Genomic DNA, 25,351 nt, shown 5'->3' on the forward strand with positions numbered 1-25,351 from the left:
AGGTTCCTTCTATTGCTCAAGTGAAAGGGGAGGTCACACTAAATACTTCCACTTTAGCCTATAGAAGCTATTTTTTTTTCTTCTGTTTTTTAATAATGCATACAAATATCTCATATTATCTGGTTGTATTCTAATAAAGAGACTGAGAAGTAATTATATATGGTCATTATGCCATTGCTAAAACAACAAATGTAATGGTGGCCTAAGACTTTTGCACAGTACTGTACCTGTACCTTAGAAATCAAAGCTGCTAAAATTGATTTTAAATACTTTAATTTTAAATTTGATCACACAATTAGAAGTTCCACAATAATAGGACCTATATTTCTATATTTATTCTTCACTATTTAAGCCCTAGCATTTTGCTGGTAAAATACCAGTTGAGTGGCAAACCCAATTAAAGGGCCATAATCCCCAGATGTTTAAACACTTGAAAGTGCTGCAGCATAGCTGTAAAAAGCTGACTAGAAAATATCACCTGAACATCTCTATGTAAAAAAGAAAGATATTTTACCTCAAAAGTTCCTCAGTAGCCACATCCCATTGTAAAGGATTTCTAAGCAGCAATTCAGTATGTCTGTCCCGGGACAGCCGAAGGGATGAGCCTCGTACACTCTCATGTTATTTCCCTATTCAGTTTAAAGGAAGTTTATTATGAAATCTCATGAGAGTTAAGTCAAATCTCATGAGATCACAGTAAAATAGTTCATGACCTCAGCACTGTTGATGCTGATTGGCTGCTGTTCATTTCTTCATTTTTTTTCCCTGCAGCTGGGAGCAGCTGAGTATAACTTTACACAGAACTTACTCTACTGAGCTGAGGAAATTGTGAGGTAAAATATCTTCCTTTTTTACATAGTAATGCTCAGGTGATATTTTCCTATCAGCTTTTTACAGTTATACTGCATCAGTTTCAAGTGATTTAGCATATGAGTATTATGTCCCTTTAAGGTACTGATGTATGTACACCAGTCTGGTTTGTGTATGGTGGGCATAGGTAGCATCACAAACTAAGGATTCCCAGCTGGCATAAATGTGGGCCCCTGCACAGATTCCCCATCAGTGTTGCTGATTAGACAGTAAACAAAAACAAGTCAGAGTGTTACAAAATTTAATTTATTCATACATAGGAAATTTGATACAACATTGCTGGTATTTCAAAATTAGCGTTTGTCTATCCAGATAAAGACAAGGCCAAAATGTGTTTATTTATTTCTGGTCCTTTTTTGTCAGTTGCTTTAAACACCACAGATTTATCACCCCCTTATGCCAAGGTTTCCTGCCAGGAAACTGAAAAGTGCTAAAATATCTGAGAACACATCCACCGTATGTGGTGCTTCTTTATGCTAAAGCATGTAGTATTTCCCCTCATTCATTTTTCCTAGGAGGATGATACTTTCATATTTTTTAAGTCTTCCATTATTCAGACCTTCATATTTTAGATGGATAAAATGCATCTATCTTTATAACTTAGTGTCCGCATTTAAACTGATTGCTTTATTACAATTTCAACTTTTTCACCAGATGAATAATGAGCATACATAGTAGCGCTAGAAACACTGATAGTTTTCAGTATCTTAGAAGTTATTAGAGCCCTCCTTCTAAATCATTTCCCAGTATATATACATATATATATATATATATATATATATATATATATATATATATATATATATATATATATATATATATATATATATATATATATATATATATATATATATATATATATATATATATATATACACATTGGAAATGTAGATTATACGTCGACTTTATTGTAACTACAATTTGAGACCCTTACAATTCACGCGCAACACATCACCTCACAGGAGCGCGTACAGTACGTCACTCCTCGTGCGACATTTGTTTTTGTTCCTGCCTGGTTTCCGTACAGCGGCTATCACAGAAAGCATGGCGTCTTCAATGTCACTGGTACTCGGGCAGTTGTTAGTGCGGAGATCTGCCGGTACAGTGTTGAATCCGTGCAGGTAACTTAACGATTACTGTGAGCATGGTCATATCTGGGTACTTGACTTTGATTGTGTCCTGCAGTGTAAACAGAGAGGTGACCTCCTGTTGACAGTGCGGAGAGTTCAGTGAGCTTAGCTGATCCTGACTCAAGGGAATCAAGTTCATATCATGATCACCTTATGCACTTTCTTCAGCTATAGATTGAAAAAAGTTATACGTTCTAAATAGTGATCCTGCATTGAGTCACCGCTGTTGTATGTTGTGAATATCCTTAATTCATTAAACAGTTTTCACCTAACTTTATAAACTATAATTCTATTATGCTGTTCGGGCATTAAGTTTCTGTGCACATTATGCGTTTACCTAGAATTAGGGTTGAAGAAAATGAGGTAGAAAATATGTGAACATTTTTATTTAAACGAACTAGCTAAGAACGAGGGTATCTTGCCCATTAAACAAAAATGTTTTTTTTTTTTTTACTGTAGGTAAACTGGATTTCCTGTTTTTATCCTTGCATTTAACACTGTAGATTACATGTAACATTCTATATATATTTCTCATGACAAAAAAACTTTATATTTACATAATGTATTCTTATATATCTTTCTAGTGTTTTCTTTATCTTCAAACAAATTGCAACATTCATTGGTACCGTAAAAAAATTAATCCCCACCAAAAGGATTTACACACATAAAAAAGTTACTTTATAGTTATTGCAGACACAGCAGCAGGCCTTTCTGTAGCTGTCATTGAAGCAGCAATATATCGTTGTTGAGTTCCATCTGGGACACCAGGAGCTGCAGAATAGGTCAAATGGGTAATTAAGAACTCCTTTTGTTGCTGCATGAACTTGATTGGCTCTGTGGGCTATTGGGACAAACTAATGACAGGAATGTAATTGACAAATTCACTATCATTGGTCTCCTAAAGATTTTTCTTCTGAAAGGTCATATGTACAGGTGGTTTTAAACTGTGCTTTATTATTATTATTATTATTATTATTATTAGGCAAAGGGACATGAAAGTTATGGAACTAAAACATGGCTTTAAAAACAAACTGCCAGTGATTCTTTTACAGACCAGAGCACTGTAAAACACACTTAGCAGACAGGGTTTTTCAAGTTCTGGAAAAATTAAACCCATTTATTTACCAAATGCCATCTTTTCTCTCTTTGTAATGTACTTTATCTGGGACAATTCTTGTGCTTAGTTGGGTCAATGACCGCTCATTCAAGAGAAGGGTCTCAAGCCCTCTAATTCAGGCAGGTGGTATGGGATACCTAGAGTCCTCCTTTTCTGCTGTAATACAAGACATCAGGATGTGTTTTACACATGATCAATAGTCCCATGACCTACCCCATGGGTCCAAAAATCTGTTTAAAATTTAGGAGCCAGTATGAATATTAAGGAGCCAGAAAGTGGTATTTGTAAATAGAGATATATGGAGAATAAACCCATAGTTAGTAGCCAGGGCTAGAATTCTAGGAGCAAGTGACTCCCTGGCTCCTGGGTTTGTTGATCCCTGAAGTGCCAGATCTATATCTTTTTACTATGGGAAGATTATTTGATATTTTTTCAGTATGTGAGGTTCCTCAAAATTTTAGCTTGAGAGCCTTTTGTCTCTCGATGCAGGGTCCTGGATGTTGAGGAGTGACACACATACACTGCAATATCATGCTCAAAAAGCCCTGAAAGATTTTGCATGATTTCTCACCAAGCAGACAAGTTTTTCATCACCAGGCTTCTAGATTGCATCTGGGAACTACTGTTCACAGGATTTTCTCAGGCCCTGGAGACTTCGTGCACTGCTGAAAGGTTCCTGCAATTTTTGTGTTAGCTGGGATATGGAGCGGTTTTTCAGTACTGTGAATGATTTATGCCAGGACCCAACAGTAACAACATGCAGGCTCAGCACTGTGACTGATATAAAGCCTGGCCGCCACAGTGACAAAGCACACAGGGACCTCGGACAATGTCCTAACAACGCATTAGCTCTTTCTCTGGGCCTGAACAGAGGGAGCACATGCAGCAGATATGTAATATGTCCATATCTGTCGTAGCCAAATCTTAAAGGGATGTTAGAGAATGGGATTTAAACAATTTTCTTATATTATCTAGTTTGTTTTGTTCTCCTGGTATCCTTTGTTGAAAAGGATACAGAGGTAGGCTTAGGTGCTTTTGTTTGGTGCCTGCACATATATGCCTCATGTAATTGGCTCGCACAATGCGTTAGCTAGCTCCCAGAAGTACATTGCTGCTTCTTCAACAAATTACACAAATTAGATAATAGATGTAGATTGCAAAGTTGTTTAACGTTGTATACTCTAGCTGAATTATAAAAGAAACATTTTGGGTTTAATGTCCCTTTAATTATAAGTGTGGATTGGGTGTAGCTGACAGCCTAAAGAAAGTGTATTGAAAAAAATACAAAAACAGTTTTCTCCCTAGGACCTATATAATGGGCACACAACACAGTTAAAATTAAATATGCTGCTGATAAACAGTAATTGCTTTTACTAGTTGTTTTTTGCTAATGGACTTATATTGCAAAAATGCTTCTATTTAAAATTTAAATGCAAACCTGCACATTTTAGTTTTGACCATTCTGTCCCTTTACAATTAGCAAATTGACTGTATAGATAACCTTTGGCTACAAACTGATCATGCATGATGGAGTGAGAACTACAAGAATAAATTGTTGATCAATATCGGTCATTTGTAATAAATGTTTTCTCAGTACTGTGGATATTTTGGAATCAATACAAATTGTATTTAAAGGGACATGAAACCCAATTTTTTTTTTCTTTCTTTCTTTCATGATTCAGATTGAGAACACAATTTTAAACAACATTCCAATTTACTTCTATTATCTAATTTGCTTCATTCTTTAGATATCTTTGCTGAATAAATAGGAATGCACATGGGTGGGCCAATCACACGAGGCATCTATGTGCACCACCATTCGGCAGTTACTGAGCATATATATATATATATATGCTTTTCAACAAAGGACATCAATAGAATGAAGCAAATTAGATAATGGAAGTAAATTGGAAAGTTATTTAAAATCACATGCTCTAAACCATAAAAGAAAAAAATTTGGGTTTCATGTCCCTTTTAAAGAGAGTAAGGTAAGGTTAACAAGATCAAAGTAAAAATACTATTTTTAATGGATAAACAAATTGGACAACATTTGCTGTTGTTGCCCATTCATATAAGCACTGTTAATTTTTGTTCTCCTTTAAAAAAAATAAGTTATTGAGGATGCTTAGAATAAGAAGTGTATATATTATTGTGTGTTCTTAACTTGTAAGTGAAATATAACACACACTGTCTGAAAATTTGTGATGGGTAGTTTTATTGTTTCTCCCCCCGTAATTCTGTACTGCAGACAAATAGCAGTAAATCAGTACCTCACACTGTGAAGTTCACAGAGGCAGCTACTTCCACATAACCTTCTATCTGACAACCAAAAAGTTTGCAACATATGTACAATGGACTTCTCTTTGGTAGCCATGGGATTAGCTAAACCTACTAGGTATTTTATCTCGGCATGCCACAGCGTTTGTCAGATAGGAGAAGGTTATGTGGAAGCCTCTGTGCTGTGCAGAAAGGAGGACATTCACTGTGGTTCTGCCATAAGTTCACTCATCAGAAGGAAAGAGATGCAGGAATAAGCACCGAACAGTCACCTTCTAGGAAATAATGCTTGGAACGTTTCTAGGGAAAAAGCCCTTGCGCCTTGGCTCCTGAAATAATAAAGCTCTGTTTTACAGGAATAAAAGGATTCAGTGCATGTATTTCTTGTGTAATATTTATATTTTGAGTGGCTCTGAGGAAGTTGCAGATGCCAGTACAAAAATACAGTTTCACTGCACCAAATGTGGTGTGTACAAATGGAGCTCAGAGGCAGAAGAGGGGGGTATACAGGTCTCCTCTAAAATTCAGTAGGCCACTCTGAAAGGAACAATGTGAATGTATAGTGACAGAATTTATTGGTGTCAGTGGGTGAAGTTAGCACTTGCTTTTGAGGCACCAACAAAATAGCGCAACGCACTAAGATCTGTGCTAATCCAGATCGGAGTGTTGCACTTTCACAATAAAAAATCAGGCTCTGAAAGGAGCCGATTGCCACGAGCGGCCTCCTCCCACATTCGGATCTTAATGAATGATCTAAATGCACGTCTCGTTTCTACCTAACTCTGCAACCCTTGGGGACTCTGTTGTTGTGTGTGTTTTTTGTAAATAAAAACTGTGCAAATGCCCACATGGCTCAAAATGAAAACTCTTGGAGTAGTAGTTTTCCCTTAATGGAGAAACTACAAGATTTTTATTTTTAATGCAGGACTCCAGGATGGGAAGTGCTTAGCTAGTGGAAGCTTCTGTGGAGCTAGTTTCCTGGGTTGAAGGACCTTCTTTTTTTTTTTTTTTTTTTTTTAAATGCTGTGAATTCCGCTGGTCAAATTCCTCTGGCAACCACTAGCCAGGCGGTCAGCAAAATCTGCCAGGATTTGACCGTTGGAAGAACACTGCATATGAGTCTTTGATTTGCTGATTGCTTTCACATTATTATTATTATTATTATTATCATTTATTTGTATAGCGCCACAAAATTCCATAGCGCTGGATGATACAAGGATATCAAATAGCTGGAAGGACATTTTGAAATTTGTGTGAATAAAATCTATGGTTTATTTAAAATTTATAGTGTAATTACTTTGTCTGTTTGCAATTGTTGAAGATACAAATCTTCTGTATTTAATTGACCTTTTAAAAAAGTGCAGTTTGACCTCTTTAAGTACAGCATGCCTACTACTTCAAGGGTTTACCAACCCATTGATTGTTTCAAACTTACAGATGCCCTCATACACTTTGGATTTGTGGAATATAGGGATGTGCATTCAGCAGCTTCGTTGGCTGCGGAATGCGGAAGAATAAAGCCGCTTGCGACCTTTGGCTCTTTTTGGAGCCATATTTTTTCTTGGATTTGCACAGATCTTAGTGTGTTTGACTTTTAAAATAAGAAATCAGACTCCGAAGAGAGCTGAAGGCCACAAGTATCCGGCTTCTTCCTAATTCGGCATTTAACAAAGCTATCGAATGCACATCCCTAGTGGAATACATCAGATTCTTAGCAGGAAACCTTTTTAAGGAACATGAAACCCAAAAGTTTTATTTTATGATTCAGTTATAGCATTTTAAACAACTTTCAAGTTTTTTCATTCTCTTGGTATCTTTTGTTGAATAGCAGGGACATATTCTTAGGAGCATGCACATATCTGGACTCTGGAGTACTGTATGGCAGTAGTTTTGCTTAAAGGGACATGAAACCCAAAATTTTTCTTTCATGATTCAGATAGAGAATACAATTTTAAACAACTTTCCAATTTACTTCTATTATTTAATTTGTTTCCTTCTCTTGTTATCCTTTGCTGAAAAGTTTATCTAGGCAAGTTGATGAGCAGCAGAGAACCTAGCTGTTGATTGGTAACTGCATAAATGTATAGATTGTGATTGGCTCACCCATGTGTTCAATTAGAAACCATTAGTGCATTGCTGCTCCTTCAACAACCGATACCAAGAGAATGAAGTAAATTAGAAAGTTGTTTAAAATTGTATTCTCTTTCTGAATCATGAAAGAAAAAAATGTGTGTTTCATGTCCCTTTAAGTCTTATCCATTAGCAAGAGCACTAGAGGGCAGCACTCTTTCCTGTCATGTAGTGCTCCAAACACCTACATAGGTATCTCTTCAACAAAGAATACCATGGGAATTAAGCAAATTTGATAATAGAAGTAAATTGTAACTTTTTTAAAAATTGTATTCACTGTCACAAAAGAACATTTTTGGGTTTCATATCCCTTTAAATTACTCTCACACAAGAAGTTTTATCCTGCAGGCTTGAAAAGTATGTGCTGTGTTTGTGATCTCATCCAAATGCATCACACTTTAGTAATTAGATTGTAAGATCAATTTTGTTGTTGGCTTATGGCTATTTCTTTCACTCAAATTGTTTGTGTTGTTTCAACATTTTACTTTGCTCAGTAAAACCAGTGTTTTGGTTGTTGTAGTGTTCTGACCCAGCAGTAAGGAAGTTTTGGGAGAGGGGGGGTTGTCCCCCATCCAATATTTTACCCGGCATGGCTAGTACTTTTAAGATTCAGGTAAATGTAGCTATGTTATGGTGAAACGAGATGTACATGTGCAGGAGTCTACCTGGATTTAAATAATCATTTAAAATAATATTGGCTTTAGTTTCTGAGTTATGCTTCATAATTGTTTACGCTAATAGACATTTATTTATTTTTTACAAAGAAAATGGCAACCCTACGGGACGGACATCAACATGTGTGGCATCACTTAATTTGGAACCATATTAACGTTTCCCACAAGCATTATCTTTAAATTAGACACAGCAGTTCCCTCAAATTGTGCAGTAAGTAGGATATTTTAGAAATAATTCTGATTGCCAGAAGGGAAATCCTCGTTATTTCGATAGACGTAGAGACTCCCATGCCTTTCTGGAGGTCTAGTCTGGTTTATCGTCCATTCATTTTTCTCCTAAGAGTGAATTGGAAGATGAAGATTAACATGTAGCCTAAGAGGACTTGTTTTAAATCTAGTTCTTCTAGCAGGACAGAAACTTTGGCTTCTTCCTGAAATCCTCAATCCTGTCTCAGGGTCCATCCCATTGACAGCTAAGTGTGTTTACTGACAGCTTGATTAATAAATCTTTGATTCTGAAAGATAATTTTTCTTTTTTAAAGTAGTTTATAATTTAAAGGCCTTAAACATTTAACATCTAATTCTTAATACAGGGTTTGTTGTTTTTTTAATTCCAAGAAATAATAATAATAATTATTATTATTATTATTATTATTATTATTAGTAGTAGTAGTAGTAGTAGTAGTAGTAGTATTATTCCTTCATTTATTGGAATTATAAGAAAGATCAAGAAGCTCTTCTTCATAGGCTTGACACTGTGAGAACTGTTAAGTGTTATTTTGAAACTGCTAAGAATATCTTGGAGTCTGGTTTTCTTTTTGCCATGCACTTTTTGGAGCCAGAAAATATCCACAGTTTCCTTAGCCATCTGGGTTTGTCCGGTGTGTTGTACATCTTCTGAACTTAGAAGTAGCTGGTCTCTTGTGTTCCAGGCTCATTCCACTAGAACCGGTTGAAACTTATAAGGTTAATATTAGTCTGCAGATTACCCTGACACCTCCTCACCCCCTGATCCCTACCTGATGTTTCCCAAACAGCCCCCCCCCCCACTGGTCATCACCATCTTAGGTACTAGAAGAGAGTGTGCCGGTATGCATATTTGGACTTTTATTTATTGATTATTGTTTTTTTAAATATATATTTTTTAATATCTGTAATGTAGATCCCTCCTTGATCCCCACCCCAACAGCTCTCTAACCCTCCCACTGCTTACCGCCATGTTATGTTTATTAACTTTGTTTTTTCTGTACTGTTGGGACTCCCCCTCCGAGATCACTTTTTTCTGTAGTGTAGGGTTAACGCATCCAGCCAATATTTTTACATAGTGTAGGGCCCCATCCCTCACTTTCCCTTCATAACTTTTGTCGTATTGTATGGAGCCCTGCCACTCCTCTGCTGTACTGCCCACCTGCTTCCCTCCTTCCTTCCTTCCAACTGCTGCCACTCGGGTGCCAGTGGTTACAGAGAGTGTCACAGGCAATGTTACTCTCTGTAGCAATCAGTGACCTGGCTTCATATGGTAAGGGATGTTTAAGAATATTTGTTTATTTGCATCTTTTAAAATGGGACAGCTTGGAGAGAGGATGGGGCCAAGTGTAAACAGCAATATCTTATGTCATAATACAGGGTATGCATGCAACCTACAGGTAGTTTTATATCATTTTTAGGCATGGGCAATCTGATAATTTGTTATGATCCGAATGCAAAAGAAGGCGGCCGCTTGCAGGATTTATTTCTCTTCTGAGTCACATTTATTCTTGTGAAAGTGAAATACACTAAGATCTGTTGCAAATCCAGATCTTAGTGTGCTTCACTTTCACAAGAATAAATGTGGCTCCGAAAAGAATCCCGTAAGCGGGATGATCTGATGATCGGAATGCGCATGCTTAATGTTTTTAATACTTTTTGTTAACACAGTACTATCAGAAATATACTGTAATAGCTGTTGTTTTATAGAAATATAGACTATCATTTAAAAAAAACAAACTAAAGATGCAGGCAGAGAAGATTGTGACTTATTGGCAGTATTTTTTATTTTTATTTTTATTTTTTTATTTTATTTTTCAAAAATATTAACAAAAAAATATCTGGATTTTGAAATTCCTGATTTAGGTACTTTTTTACCTGTAGAATTAAATTGTAATATTTTTTTTTGAAGTTGTATGAACTGTCTGAATCACAGAAGACAAATTTTAAAAGGGATACTAAACCCAATTTTTTTCTTTCCGATAGAGCATGCAACTTTCTAGTTTACTCCTATTATCAATTTTTCTTCATTCTCTTGCTATCTTTCTTCGAAAAAGCAGGAATCTAAGCTACATTTGCCACCAATCAGAAAGCGCTACTCAGGTGCTAAACAAAAAATGGGCCAGCTCCTAAGCTTAGATTCCTGCTTCTCAAATAAAGATAGAAAGGGAACGAAGAAAAATTTATAATAGAATTAAAAAAGAAAGTTACTTAAAATGTCATGCTTTATCTGAATCATGGAAAAAAAAAATTGTGTTTAGTTTCCCTTTAAATTTGTTTATTTAAAATGTGCATTTTCTATCTGATTTATTACAGTTTTAATTGACTTGCATGTCTCTTTATTAAAAAATGAGAAATATAATGTATCTTAAATTTAGGTAAATGAAAGTTAGCGAATGGACCCAATTTAAATGTATAATGCACTTGACATTCTTTTTTTTCCAAAGGTTTTACTTTACATATTATGATTTTTTTTAAGGGACATTGAACTAAAAAAATGTTACTCCCCATATAATGTTATGCATGCAATGTATTTTCATGATTTATTTTGCCAGTTTTTCTTGTAATTTTAGAGATAAATTACCTTGATTGATTTTAATCTCTAAATTACAGGAAAAACAGGCAAAATAAATCACAAAAATATTCACTGCATGGTTAACCTTTTATGGGGAGTAACATTTTTAGTTTAATGTCCCTTAAAATTTTTTTATTAATATTTAAAGTAAAATCTTTGGAATAAATGGACTTCAAGTGCATTATCCATATAAATTTTGGCTGATTTTAATGAGACATGCAAGTCAATTTATAACTTTAAAAGTGAATGTAAAGTTTCATCAATTAGTGCCCGGTTTTTACAAATACTATTAAAAACAGGGGAACTTTCATTGATGAAACTTTACATTGCACCATATTTGTAGGAATACTTATCTTTTACTTCTCCAAAGCCGGATCGCCGATCCCCCGCATCACCTCCTCTGTACTTACGTCAGAAATTACGAAACCGGCTTCCTTCAATCTTGGCTCCCCCCCCCCCCCAGAGCGTCCTTCTCATGATGCTGTGCTGTGATTGGAGGAAGCCGGTTTCGTCATTGCTGTGTAAGTACAGCAGGAAGAAGCAGGCGAGTGATCGGCGATCCGGCTTTGGAGAAGTAAAAGATAAGTATTTCTACAAATCCAGGTGCAATGTAAAGTTTCATCAATGAAAGTGCCCCTGTTTTTTATTGTATTTTTAAAAACCGGGCACTAAATTGGTGAAACTTTACATTCACTTTAATTCAGATAGAACGTTCAATTTTAGAGGAACGTGAAACCCCACATTTTTTCTTTTGTGATTTGGACAGAGCATACAATTTTTTTTAAAAAAAGTTTCCAATTGACCTCTTATCAAATTTTCTCCATTCCCATGGTATTCTTTATTGAATAGATTTTTAGATAGGTAGCATGTATCTGAAGCATTATACGGCAGGAAAAAGTGCTGCCATTTAGTTGTCTTGCAAATGTATAACATTAGGGCAAAACTGCTGTCTTATAGTACTACAGATACCTGCAAGCTCCTGAGCCTACCTCCCTACTTTTCAACAAAGGATACCAAGAGAACAAAGACAATTTGATAACAGAAGTAAATTGCAAAGTTGTTTAAAGGTATATTCTCTATCCAAATCATAAAAGAAAACATTGGGTTTCTTGTCCCTTTAAGAGACTTTTTAATTTACTTTAAATTAACTTTTAATTAAAAAATGATTTGTTCTCTAGTTAACCCCCCCCCCCCCCAGTATACCTAGGTAGGCTCAGGGCCAGCAATGGACTTTTGGGAGCTGGTTGGTAGCTAAACACATTTATCTTCTGTTATTGGCTTACCAGATGTGTTTATCTAGGTCCCAGTAGTGTATTGCTGGAGTTGAACACATATGCAAACAACAGTGTAATAAACGCTCTATATCACATGAGAGCAGTTTTATGTCCCCTTAAGATTCAGATATTTTGATTTGGGAACAATACACTGTTTAAAAATTAAAGAATTTATCATTTGAGAAAGAGATAGTAATAACTAATGATATTAATGAAGAATAAGTTAACTTCAAAGTTAAGAACACACTGTACTATTTTTAAATATTTAAATTTGGTGCCTCAAAATTTTTAGTACGTTATGTGTTCTACGGTCAATTTCTGTTACTTACTGATATGTAAATGTTTGTTTTATGGCTATTTGACACCATAAAGCCTATTCTGGTGTTCTGTAGTTTTATTATTATTTACTTGCCGCCAACACATTCCAGAGATATTGTGTTATGGAAGATCAAAGTTAATAACACTGTGTTCTGCTCATTTATCAAATCTGGGCTTTGACAAGACACAGTTGTTCTCATATTTATTTATTTATTTACAAACTATATCCCCAAATGTTGTTACTTTGTGGGCTTTTGCTTCTATGAGATTTCATTATAATAGTTGTCACATTAAATAGTTTCATGATTCAGACAGAACATGTAATTGAAAAAAAAAAGATTTTTTAAAATGTATTTATTTTATCAAATGTCTTTGTTCTCTTGGTATCATTTGGGTTTCATGTCCCTTTAACCATTTGCAGGAGTTAAACACACAGTTATATGCAAGAAATAGTGCTATAATGAAATGCTTTAACACATTAGAGCTAGTGTTCTCTACTGAAAATTTTGCAACCCACATTATAAAGTAGCCGGGTGGGGGAAGTGTAATACTTTCTAACATTATAACATTTTCTGTACAAATGAATTGCATAGTTTATCATATATTTATTTAATGATAATTTGGGTAATAAACATTGGGAAAAAAAATATTAGCTAATTTTAGCTTAGTTTTGGCCCAGTTGTTAATAAGATCAGCCGGGTGGTGCAACAAATTAAAAAGGGCATGGGGAGGGGGGCGTGCCTAAGCAGCGGCCATGATAGAAGACATTTTCTGACAGGGCTCAAAACGATCCACTACATATCATTTAATTATTGCTGAATTCTTTGCCAGAGAGCGTTTCAACAGATCTATAAAGCTTCACTGAACACATCTATATGAGAATTTCTGCTTCTACGATCTCCTAAAGCCGACCTTAGCCGAAGAGACATCAGGCTGCGGCCTACCGCGCATCCCATCAGACTCCCCTCCCACCCCGGAGCACGGGGTTAAACAAGCTCAACATGCCTACTCTCAACAGGGAGGGATTCTATGCTACGATGCATACCCTCCTGGCTGGTTTGGAACAGCAAATGCAGCATAACTTCAGTAATCTAACTTTGATACTAAAGGGAGGAGTATGTGGTGACCCACCATTGAGATCCGTTAAAGGGACACTGAACCCAAAGTTTTTCTTTAGTAATTCAGAAAGAGCATGCAATTTTAAGCAACTTTCTAATTTACTCCTATTATCAATTTTTCTTTGTTCTCTTGCTATCATTATTTGAAAAAGAAGGCATCTAAGCTTTTTTTTGGTTTCAGTACTCTGGACAGCACTTTTTTATTGGTGGATGAATTTATCCACCAATCAGCAAGGACAACCCAGGTTGTAAACCAAAAATGGGCCGGCATCTAAACTTACATTCTTGCATTTCAAATGAATATACCAAGAGAATTAAGAAAATTTGATAATAGGAGTAAATTAGAAAGTTGCTTAAAATTTCATGCTCAATATGAATCATGAAAGAAAATTTTTGGGTACAGTGTCCATTTAAGTCAGAATCTACTGCACCTACAGATAACCAGAGGCGAGTTGCTGAAGCAGTCCTATACTCCCAGCCGATACCTACCACTCACCCAAATCCTGACATCATACTAAAGGGGAGTCAGAACCCAGCGATCACTATCCCAGAGTTCTCCTTATCCGCTTCAGCAACGGTACACTGTCAGCTCATTCGACTGCACAGTCACAGCACGCAGATTACTACAGAGCTAGCTGCTGTCAGGGTTTTTTCCCTGTTTTGTTTGCCATGTGCTGCTGGCAGCCATTTTACTCACCTCCTTTGCTGACTATGGTGCATTGTGGGGGATGCTGCTCATTTCCTGCACTTCCTTTTATGGCCAGACTGGTGTGCATCATCTGTGTGAGACAGGATGCAGTCTCAGAATTGTGATGTCATCACTTATTATTTAAAGGGCCTCTGTTCAGTATGCTTTGCTTTTGCGTTGTCTCAGACCTGTTTGTGAGAGTTCCTGTGTATTACCTGGCTGCCTGACGTCCTTCCTGATCCCTGGCTTGTTCCTGACTCTGCTGTTTTCCTTGTTCCTGATTCCGGCTTGTCTGACTATTCGCTTTGGCTCCTGACTCGGCTCGTCTGATTACCAGCTCTGGTTTTGACTCCTGGCTTGTTATTTGACTTGTGGACTTTTTATTCTTTTTTTGTTATTAATAAAGGTGTGATTATTTTTGCACTTCTTGTCTCAGTCTTATTCCTGGCACCCTGACCGCTGCACCCAAAGAACAATCTACCGCACCTGCCTCAAGATATAATGGTTGGAGTGTAGAGAAGGACCTGCTGTTGGCGATTCCTCTGGAAGATGCGGCCGGCCTCCGAGTGGATTGTCTGGACGGCCCTCGTGACGAGCCCTCTCATGCTTTTCTTGATTACCGGAGTCTACAGAGAACTGGAGCGACACATCCCTTATCAGAGGCCCTGACTAGATGCGGTGACATGATTGTAACTCTCAACCGTCACGGACACGAGCCACAGCTGACGGTGTTGTTGCAGAAGCCTGTAGTTACCATGAAGTTGGAACCTCAGTCTCTCCACCTAGACTTTTTAGGGACATAGCCATACCTTCTGAAGAGACAGGACACTCTTCTAACCTTCTGTCCCACACTGCGCAAGTCTATTGCGGGGTAACGGTACCCGCTCAACAGAACGGTCTTGGTAGAAGTGGTGTGGGCTAGTGAGTAAGTCCCTCAAGCCCCCAAGGAGGACTGCCTACTATTTTTCTCCTAAGGATATTGTCTTTTAGACTCTAAGTATTATACTCTCCTATGCTAGAAAGCTATGTCTGTACAGGTGGCCCTCGTTTTACAACGGTTCAATTTACACCGTTTCAGAATAACAACCTTTTTTTCCAGTCATGTGACTGCTATTGAAAAGCATTGAGTAGCAGTGCATTTATTAAAATAGCCAGTAGGTGGAGCTGTCCGCTTGTGTTGTAGCAAAGCCAAGCAAGCTGAAATTAATGAGTTTAACCAGACCTGAGCTATCGAGCAGATTTCAAAGGAACAAGATCTTCCTGTCTATAAATCAGTTCAGATTGGAATGCATAGAAAGAACTGTTTGCAGAAAAATGCAAGTTAAGTCTGTGTTGTGTGATTATTTTATTAGGTTTATAATGCTGTTTAGCAAATGTTTTTGTTCATTTAACTTAGTTTAATTATACATTCTGTGTTGTGTGATTATTTTATTAGGTTTATAATGCTGTTTAGCATTTAAAGTCTTCATTTCAAAGCTTTAAAAATAATGTATTAGGTGTTACTTATGACAATTTTGAGAGGGGCCTGGAACCTATCTCCCTCACTTTCCATTGGCTTACATTATAAACTGGGTTTCAATTTACAACTGTTTTGATTTACAACCATTCCTTCTGGAACCTAACCCCGGCGTAAACTGAGGGCTACCTGTATTGTTTTCTTTTTCTTTATTTTTTTGGTTGCTGCTGTTCACTTTACGATTAACTAACTTTTTTGTTCATAGCTGGAGTCCTCATATATGTGAATAGGTTTATATATTATACACTGTTTGTATCCTGGGCTCGCTCACTGGAGGGGTTCTGCCCCATAGTACAGGGAATAAAGTCAGCAGAAATACACTGCTTAAGCTTGAATCCACTTAAAGGCTCAGATTCTCCCAAACTAGCAGTAAGGTCCCTCACTAGTAAACTCACCCTTCAGTTAACTTTCAAGACAAAGTTCAAATTAGTTTAGAACTGCCATATACCACTATACTTATGACTTTCCATTATAAGCGAAACCTATTTACTCTAACAATGAGCTCTAGCTACTATCTACACCATATCTGTTGTTGCTAAGTTAGTTGCGGTGATTGTTACCTCTTATATCGGGCTGACCCATTTAACTTTCCCTCTCTTCCTCAACCCAGAAACATAGTTTGGTAACCCAAGTCCTGCGCCTTATTTTTGTTGAGAACTATTATTAGGTATAACAAGCACCGAGAGATCTGATTATATAGCTTAAAGATGGAACTGTACCCCACGCAAGCACCTAGTGCGATTGGTAGAAGTTGTTAAGCTACCAAACTGTAGGTTAGAGCAACCTATGAATATGGGACAGGCTAGCCCTGTAAGACCAAACTCCTTATTGAAGTGATGTTCTCCCGCTCTCACAACCTCCTTACATAGTACTATTACTTGGGAATTGTTAGTTTGCTAGCTTGTTGTATATCCCAATCCCAGCAGAACTAGCTCATGAGTATAAAGCACAGCGGCAATAAGCTAGACCCCTACAAGGGAATCATTCTTTCCTGTTGAGATATGATTCATTGTTCATATGCTTAAAACCCTTCCCCTAATTTAAAGGACCAATATATTTAAAAGGACCCAATATATTTAAAAATGAGTTTCCTGAGCCACCTATCACATATTGCCATTGACATATAAGTGAGGTATAACATTTCAGTGTCCCTTATATTGTATAACCCAATGATAGACCACCATCTTTCTACATCACTTAAAGTTATAACCTTACTCTGGTTTGACGATCAACTCAGTTACATGGTCGACTCCAAGCTCACCCCTTGTCCCCGATATGTACCTACTATGTTTATCCGGAGCATAGGATGTTCGGCCTTATCAATGTCTGAAGCGGTACTCTATTGTATAGATACTGTCATGTAGCCTACCATATGTTTATTATATAGTGTGATACTCAATGCATGCTCAACGGCATATTCTGAAATGTCAGAGTTTATCTTGATTTATGCTGTAACTGTTTTCTTACTGCATGCTGTAAATTTTCCAAAACCTCAAAAAAAAAAAAAAAAAAAAAAAAAAAAAGGGCATAGGGAGAATTCTGAATTCTGATGAATCATGTCTCATGTCTCTTAGGCTTCTGCAGATTAAACCTTCATGATTGACCATTGATTTTGCTGGAACAAATAACTTTACTTTCTCAGGACCACTTCAGATGGGAGTGGTATACTGCTCCTATCAGTGGTGTAGGTGGGGAGTTGTCGATGAGAGGGAAGAGGAAGAAAGCCTTAATGAAGTATAGTTTTTTTGTTTTTTACCAAGGGGGGACGTCCCTTGGTATTGACAGATGTGCATTTATGAATGTTTTTTTTTTTGTTTTGGTTTTTTAATGTATATTTTATATTTTTACTTTTTTGATAAATTTTTTTTTTTGATGCACTGCTTTGTTTGTGTTCATTTTATTATCTAGTAAAGTGTTTCAACTTTATCCACACTCTTATTATTTATAACCTTTTAGCTCAAATAAAGCAAATTTCTTCTGTTATGTGTGATCAGTCCACGGGTCATCATTACTTCTGGGATATTATCTGCTCCCCTACAGGAAGTGCAAGAGGATTCACCCAGCAGAGTTGCTATATAGCTCCTCCCCTCTACGTCACCCCCAGTCATTCTCTTGCACCCAAAGACTAGATAGGAGGTGTGAGAGGACTATGGTGATTATACTTAGTTTTTATAACTTCAATCAAAAGTTTGTTATTTTACAATAGCACCGGAGCGTGTTATTACTTCTCTGGCAGAGTTTGAAGAAGAATCTACCAGAGTTTTTCTTATGATTTTAACCGGAGTAGTTAAGATCATATTGCTGTTTCTCGGCCATCTGAGGGAGGTAAAAGCTTCAGATCAGGGGACAGCGGGCAGTTGAATCTGCATTGAGGTATGTAGCAGTTTTTATTTTCTGAATGGAATTGATGAGAAAATCCTGCTATACCGTTATGACATGTATGTATACTCTACACTTCAGTATTCTGGGGATGGTATTTCACCGGAATTACTCTGTAAAAGTACATTAAACCTTTTAATAGGTATTTATTTCATGTTAAACGTTTTTGCTGGAATGTAGAATCGTTTGCATTTCTGAGGTACTGAGTGAATAAATATTTGGGCATTATTTTTCCACTTGGCAGTTTGCTTGTTTTGATTATGACAGTTTCGTTTCTCTCTCACTGCTGTGTGTGAGGGGGAGGGGCCGTTTTTTGGCGCTCTTTGCTACGCATCAAAAAATTTCCAGTCAGTTACACTTATATTTTCTGCATGATCCGGTTCATCTCTGACAGAACTCAGGGGTCTTCAAACTTCTTTGAAGGGAAGTAGATTCTCTCAGCAGAGCTGTGAGATTTATATAGTGACTGTGATTTAAAACGTTGCTCTGTAATTTTTATGTTTAAAAATTTAATTAGTGTTATTTTACTAATGGGAACAAACCCTTGCTAAAAAGTTGTGTTGTTTGTTAAGAGTGATGCTATAACTGTTTTTTCAGTTCATTATTTCAACTGTCATTTAATCGTTTAGTGCTTCTGAGGCACAGTACGTTTTTATTAAATAAAATTGTAACCGAGTTGCATGTTTATTGCTAGTGTGTTAAACATGTCTGATTCAGAGGAAGATACCTGTGTCATTTGTTCCAATGCCAAGGTGGAGCCCAATAGAAATTTATGTACTAACTGTATTGATGCTACCTTAAATAAAAGCCAATCTGTACAAATTGAACAAATTTCACCAAACAGCGAGGGGAGAGTTATGCCGACTAACTCGCCTCACGTGTCAGTACCTGCATCTCCCGCCCGGGAGGTGCGTGATATTATGGCGCCTAGTACATCTGGGCAGCCATTACAGATAACATTACAAGATATGGCTACTGTTATGACTGAAGTTTTGGCTAAATTACCAGAACTAAGAGGCAAGCGTGATCACTCTGGGGTGAGAACAGAGTGCGCTGATAATTCTAGGGCCATGTCTGATACTGCGTCACAGCTTGCAGAGCATGAGGATGGAGAGCTTCATTCTGTAGGTGACGGTTCTGATCCAAACAGATTGGATTCAGATATTTCAAATTTTAAATTTAAATTGGAAAACCTCCGTGTATTACTAGGGGAGGTCTTAGCAGCTCTCAACGATTGTAACGCTGTTGCAATACCAGAGAAAATGTGTAGGTTGGATAAATACTTTGCGGTACCGGCGAGTACTGACGTTTTTCCTATACCTAAGAGATTAACTGAAATTGTTACTAAGGAGTGGGATAGACCCGGTGTGCCGTTCTCACCCCCTCCAATATTTAGAAAGATGTTTCCAATAGACGCCACCACACGGGACTTATGGCAAACGGTCCCTAAGGTGGAGGGAGCAGTTTCTACTTTAGCTAAGCGTACCACTATCCCGGTGGAGGATAGCTGTGCTTTTTCAGATCCTATGGATAAAAAATTAGAGGGTTACCTTAAGAAAATGTTTGTTCAACAAGGTTTTATATTACAACCCCTTGCATGCATCGCGCCGATTACGGCTGCGGCAGCATTTTGGATTGAGTCTCTAGAAGAGAACCTTAGTTCAGCTACGCTGGACGACATTACGGACAGGCTTAGAGTCCTTAAACTAGCTAATTCATTCATTTCGGAGGCCGTAGTACATTTAACCAAACTTACGGCTAAGAATTCAGGATTCGCCATTCAGGCACGCAGGGCGCTGTGGCTAAAATCCTGGTCGGCTGATGTAACTTCTAAGTCCAAATTACTTAATATACCTTTCAAGGGGCAAACTTTATTTGGGCCCGGTTTGAAAGAAATTATTGCTGACATTACAGGAGGTAAGGGCCACGCTCTACCTCAAGACAAAGCCAAAGCTAAGGCTAGACAGTCTAATTTTCGTCCCTTTCGGAATTTCAAAGCAGGAGCAGCGCCAACCTCCACTGCACCAAAACAGGGAGGAGCTGTTGCTCGTTACAGACAAGGCTGGAAGCCTAACCAGTCCTGGAACAAGGGCAAGCAGGCCAGTAAACCTGCTGCTGCCTCAAAGACAGCATGAACCGAGGGCCCCCGATCCGGGACCGGATCTAGTGGGGGGCAGACTCTCTCTCTTCGCCCAGGCTTGGGCAAGAGATGTCCAGGATCCCTGGGCGCTAGAGATCATATCTCAGGGATACCTTCTAGACTTCAAATTCTCTCCCCCAAGAGGGAGATTTCATCTGTCAAGGTTGTCAACAAACCAAATAAAGAAGGACGCGTTTCTACGCTGTGTACAAGATCTATTATTAATGGGAGTGATCCATCCGGTTCCGCGGTCGGAACAAGGACAAGGGTTTTACTCAAACCTGTTTGTGGTTCCCAAAAAAGAGGGAACTTTCAGGCCAATCTTGGATTTAAAGATCCTAAACAAATTCCTAAGAGTTCCATCGTTCAAAATGGAAACTATTCGGACAATCTTACCCATGATCCAAGAGGGTCAGTACATGACCACAGTGGATTTAAAGGATGCTTATCTTCACATACCGATTCACAAAGATCATTACCGGTATCTAAGGTTTGCCTTCTTAAACAGGCATTACCAGTTTGTAGCCCTTCCATTCGGATTGGCTACGGCTCCAAGAATCTTTACAAAGGTTCTGGGTGCCCTTCTGGCGGTTCTAAGACCGCGAGGAATTTCGGTAGCTCCGTACCTAGACGACATTCTGATACAAGCTTCAAGCTTTCAAACTGCCAAGTCTCATACAGAGTTAGTTCTGGCATTTCTAAGGTCGCATGGATGGAAGGTGAACGAAAAGAAGAGTTCTCTCTTTCCCCTCACAAGAGTGCCATTCTTGGGGACTCTTATAGATTCTGTAGAAATGAGGATTTATCTGACAGAAGACAGATTAACAAAGCTTCTAAATGCATGCCGTGTCCTTCATTCCATTCAACTCCCGTCAGTAGCTCAATGCATGGAGGTGATCGGCTTAATGGTAGCAGCAATGGACATAGTTCCCTTTGCACGCCTACATCTCAGACCGCTGCAATTGTGTATGCTGAGTCAGTGGAATGGGGATTACTCAGATTTGTCCCCCACTCTGAATCTGGATCAAGAGACCAGAAACTCTCTTCTATGGTGGCTTTCTCGGCCACATCTGTCCAGGGGGATGCCGTTCAGCAGGCCGGACTGGACAATTGTAACAACAGACGCCAGCCTTCTAGGTTGGGGCGCTGTCTGGAATTCTCTGAAGGCTCAGGGACAATGGAGTCAGGAGGAAAGTCTCCTGCCAATAAACATTCTGGAATTGAGAGCAGTTCTCAATGCCCTTCTAGCTTGGCCCCAGTTAAAGACTCGGGGGTTCATCAGGTTTCAGTCGGACAACATCACGACTGTAGCTTACATCAACCATCAAGGAGGGACAAGAAGCTCCCTAGCAATGATAGAAGTATCAAAGATAATTCGCTGGGCAGAGTCTCACTCTTGCCACCTATCAGCAATCCACATCCCGGGAGTGGAGAACTGGGAGGCGGATTTCTTGAGTCGCCAGACTCTTCATCCGGGGGAGTGGGAACTTCATCCGGAGGTCTTTGCCCAAATACTTCAACGTTGGGGCAAACCAGAGATAGATCTCATGGCGTCTCGCCAGAACGCCAAACTTCCTCGCTACGGATCCAGATCCAGGGATCCGGGAGCGGTTCTGATAGATGCTTTGACAGCACCTTGGAACTTCAGGATGGCTTATGTGTTTCCACCCTTCCCACTGCTTCCTCGATTGATTGCCAAAATCAAACAGGAGAGAGCATCAGTGATTCTAATAGCGCCTGCATGGCCGCGCAGGACTTGGTATGCAGATCTAGTGGACATGTCATCCTGTCCGCCTTGGTCTCTACCTCTAAGACAGGACCTTCTGATTCAGGGTCCATTCAAACATCAAAGTCTAACTTCTCTGAAGCTGACTGCTTGGAAATTGAACGCTTGATTTTATCAAAACGTGGGTTTTCTGAGTCGGTTATTGATACCCTGATACAGGCTAGGAAGCCTGTTACCAGAAAGATTTACCATAAAATATGGCGTAAATACCTATACTGGTGTGAATCCAAAGATTACTCCTGGAGTAAGGTTAGGATTCCTAGAATATTGTCTTTTCTACAAGAAGGTTTAGAAAAGGGTTTATCGGCTAGCTCATTAAAGGGACAGATCTCAGCTCTGTCCATCTTGTTACACAGGCGTCTGTCAGAAAATTCAGACATCCAGGCCTTTTGTCAGGCTTTAGCTAGGATCAAGCCTGTGTTTAAAACTGTTGCTCCGCCATGGAGTTTAAACTTAGTTCTTAACGTTTTACAGGGTGTTCCGTTTGAACCCCTTCATTCCATTGATATAAAATTGTTATCTTGGAAAGTTCTATTTTTAATGGCTATTTCCTCGGCTCGAAGAGTCTCTGAGTTATCAGCCCTACATTGTGATTCTCCTTATCTGATCTTTCACTCAGACAAGGTAGTTCTGCGTACTAAACCTGGGTTCTTACCTAAGGTAGTCACTAACAGGAATATCAATCAAGAGATTGTTGTTCCATCCTTGTGTCCAAATCCTTCTTCAAAGAAGGAACGTCTTCTACACAATCTGGATGTAGTTCGTGCCCTCAAGTTCTACTTGCAGGCAACTAAAGATTTTCGCCAAACTTCTTCCCTGTTTGTCGTTTATTCTGGACAGAGGAGAGGTCAAAAAGCTTCTGCTACCTCTCTCTCTTTTTGGCTTCGTAGCATAATACGTTTAGCCTATGAGACTGCTGGACAGCAGCCTCCTGAAAGAATTACAGCTCATTCCACTAGAGCTGTGGCTTCCACTTGGGCCTTTAAGAATGAGGCCTCTGTTGAACAGATTTGCAAGGCTGCAACTTGGTCTTCGCTTCATACTTTTTCCAAATTTTACAAATTTGACACTTTTGCTTCTTCGGAGGCTATTTTTGGGAGAAAGGTTCTTCAGGCAGTGGTTCCTTCTGTATAATGAGCCTGCCTATCCCTCCCGTCATCCGTGTACTTTTGCTTTGGTATTGGTATCCCAGAAGTAATGATGACCCGTGGACTGATCACACATAACAGAAGAAAACATAATTTATGCTTACCTGATAAATTCTTTTCTTCTGTTGTGTGATCAGTCCACGGCCCGCCCTGTTTTTTAAGGCAGGTACATATTTTTTAAATTATAATTCAGTCACCACTACACCCTTGGTTTCTCCTTTCTCGTTGGTCTTTGGTCGAATGACTGGAGGTGACGTAGAGGGGAGGAGCTATATAGCAACTCTGCTGGGTGAATCCTCTTGCACTTCCTGTAGGGGAGCAGATAATATCCCAGAAGTAATGATGACCCGTGGACTGATCACACAACAGAAGAAAAGAATTTATCAGGTAAGCATAAATTATGTTTTCTCAATGAAAGGATCAGTTTTTTTAATTATATATATATATCTACCTCTTTAGCATGTGCATCCGGCTGCCCCCCCCCCCCCCCAAACATTGCTATTTAAAAAAAATTATAAAAAAATAAAAAAATTAGCAGTGAGCGGTTCTGACAATCCTAAAGCAACCGCTCACACCCAAGCTTTCACTCAGCAGGGTGTGGAGCAGAACTGCTTATTTAAAGGGACATGAAACATTTTTCTTTCATGATTTAGGTAGAACATACCATTTTAAACAACTTTTCAATTTACTTCTATTATTTAATTTGCTTCTTTTTCTTGTTGTCCTTTGCTGAAAGGTTTATGTAGGTAATCTCAGGAGCAGCAAAGAACCTAGGTTCTAGCTGCTGATTGGTGGCTGCATATATATACCAATTGTCATGCTCACCCATGTGTTCAGCTAGAAACCAGTAGTGCACTGCTGCTCCTTCAACAAATGATACCAAGAGAATGAAACACATTTGATAATAGAAGTAAACTGGAAAGTTGTTTAAAATTGTATGCTCTATCTGATTCATGGAAGAATAATTTTGGGTTTCATGTTCCTTTAAAAAAAAAAAACAGTGGAAGGATGAAGGGGGGGGGGGGAGACCAGCTAAACAGGACTTTTGCAGGTAAATATATAGAACTGAAGATTTTGATCCTTTTTTAGGGGGTACGTGGTTTATAGGAACTGCAAGTTTTCAATTCAAATTGACTGTCCCTTTAACAATTGAATTGCGGTGCCGGACTTGTCATTCTTCTTGTTTGTTTTATCTTTGTGTGTGAATAGAGACTCATTTACTTTTCAGCTGAATTTTAAAAAAATAAAATAAAAACTAATGCACAATACACCGCTAAAGGGACATGAAACCGAAAACATTTCTTTCATGATTCAGATAGAAAATACAATTTTAAACAACTTTCTAATTTACTTCTATTATCCAATTTGTTTCATTGTCTTGGTATCATTTGTTGAAGGAGCAGCAATTCACTACTAGTTGAACACATGGGTGAGCCAATGACAATTGGTATATACAGTTGTGCTCATAAGTTTATATACCCTGGCAGAATTTATGATTTCTTGGCCATTTTTTTCAGAGAATATGAATGATAACACAAAATCTTTTATCTCACTCATGGTTAGTGTTTGGCTGAAGCCATTTATTATCAATCAACTGTGTTTACTCTTTTTAAATCATAATGACAACAAAAACTACACAAATGACCCTAATAAAAAGTTTACATATCCCAGTTCTTAATACCGTGTATTGCCCCCTGTAACATCAACGACAGCTTAAAGTCTTTTGTGGTATTTGTGGATGAGGCTCTTTATCTTCTCAGATGGTAAAGCTGCCCATTCTTCATGGCAAAAGCCTCCAGTTCCTGTAAATTCTTAGGCTGTCTTGCATGAACTGCACGTTTGAGATCTCTCTAGAGTGGCTCAATGATATTGAGGTCAGGAGACTGAGATGGCAACTCCAGAACCTTCACTTTATTCTGCTGTATCCAATGACAGGTCAACTTGGCCTTGTGTTTAGGATCATTG

At 38.2% G+C, this 25,351-nt stretch overlaps 1 protein-coding gene across 1 annotated transcript in view; it reads left to right on the forward strand.

The window, feature by feature from the left end:
- The first annotated feature begins 1,843 nt into the window (after positions 1-1,843).
- NDUFS4 (NADH:ubiquinone oxidoreductase subunit S4) overlaps positions 1,844-25,351 on the forward strand; it is a 374,588-nt gene continuing 351,080 nt past the window's right edge. The window contains exon 1 of the mRNA XM_053701271.1: positions 1,844-1,991. Coding sequence (XP_053557246.1) covers positions 1,915-1,991 — 77 coding nt within the window. The 5' untranslated portion in view covers positions 1,844-1,914. The remainder of the gene's footprint in view (positions 1,992-25,351) is intronic.

This window comes from Bombina bombina, chromosome 2 (assembly GCF_027579735.1).
Source record: "Bombina bombina isolate aBomBom1 chromosome 2, aBomBom1.pri, whole genome shotgun sequence".
NCBI lineage: Eukaryota > Metazoa > Chordata > Amphibia > Anura > Bombinatoridae > Bombina > Bombina bombina.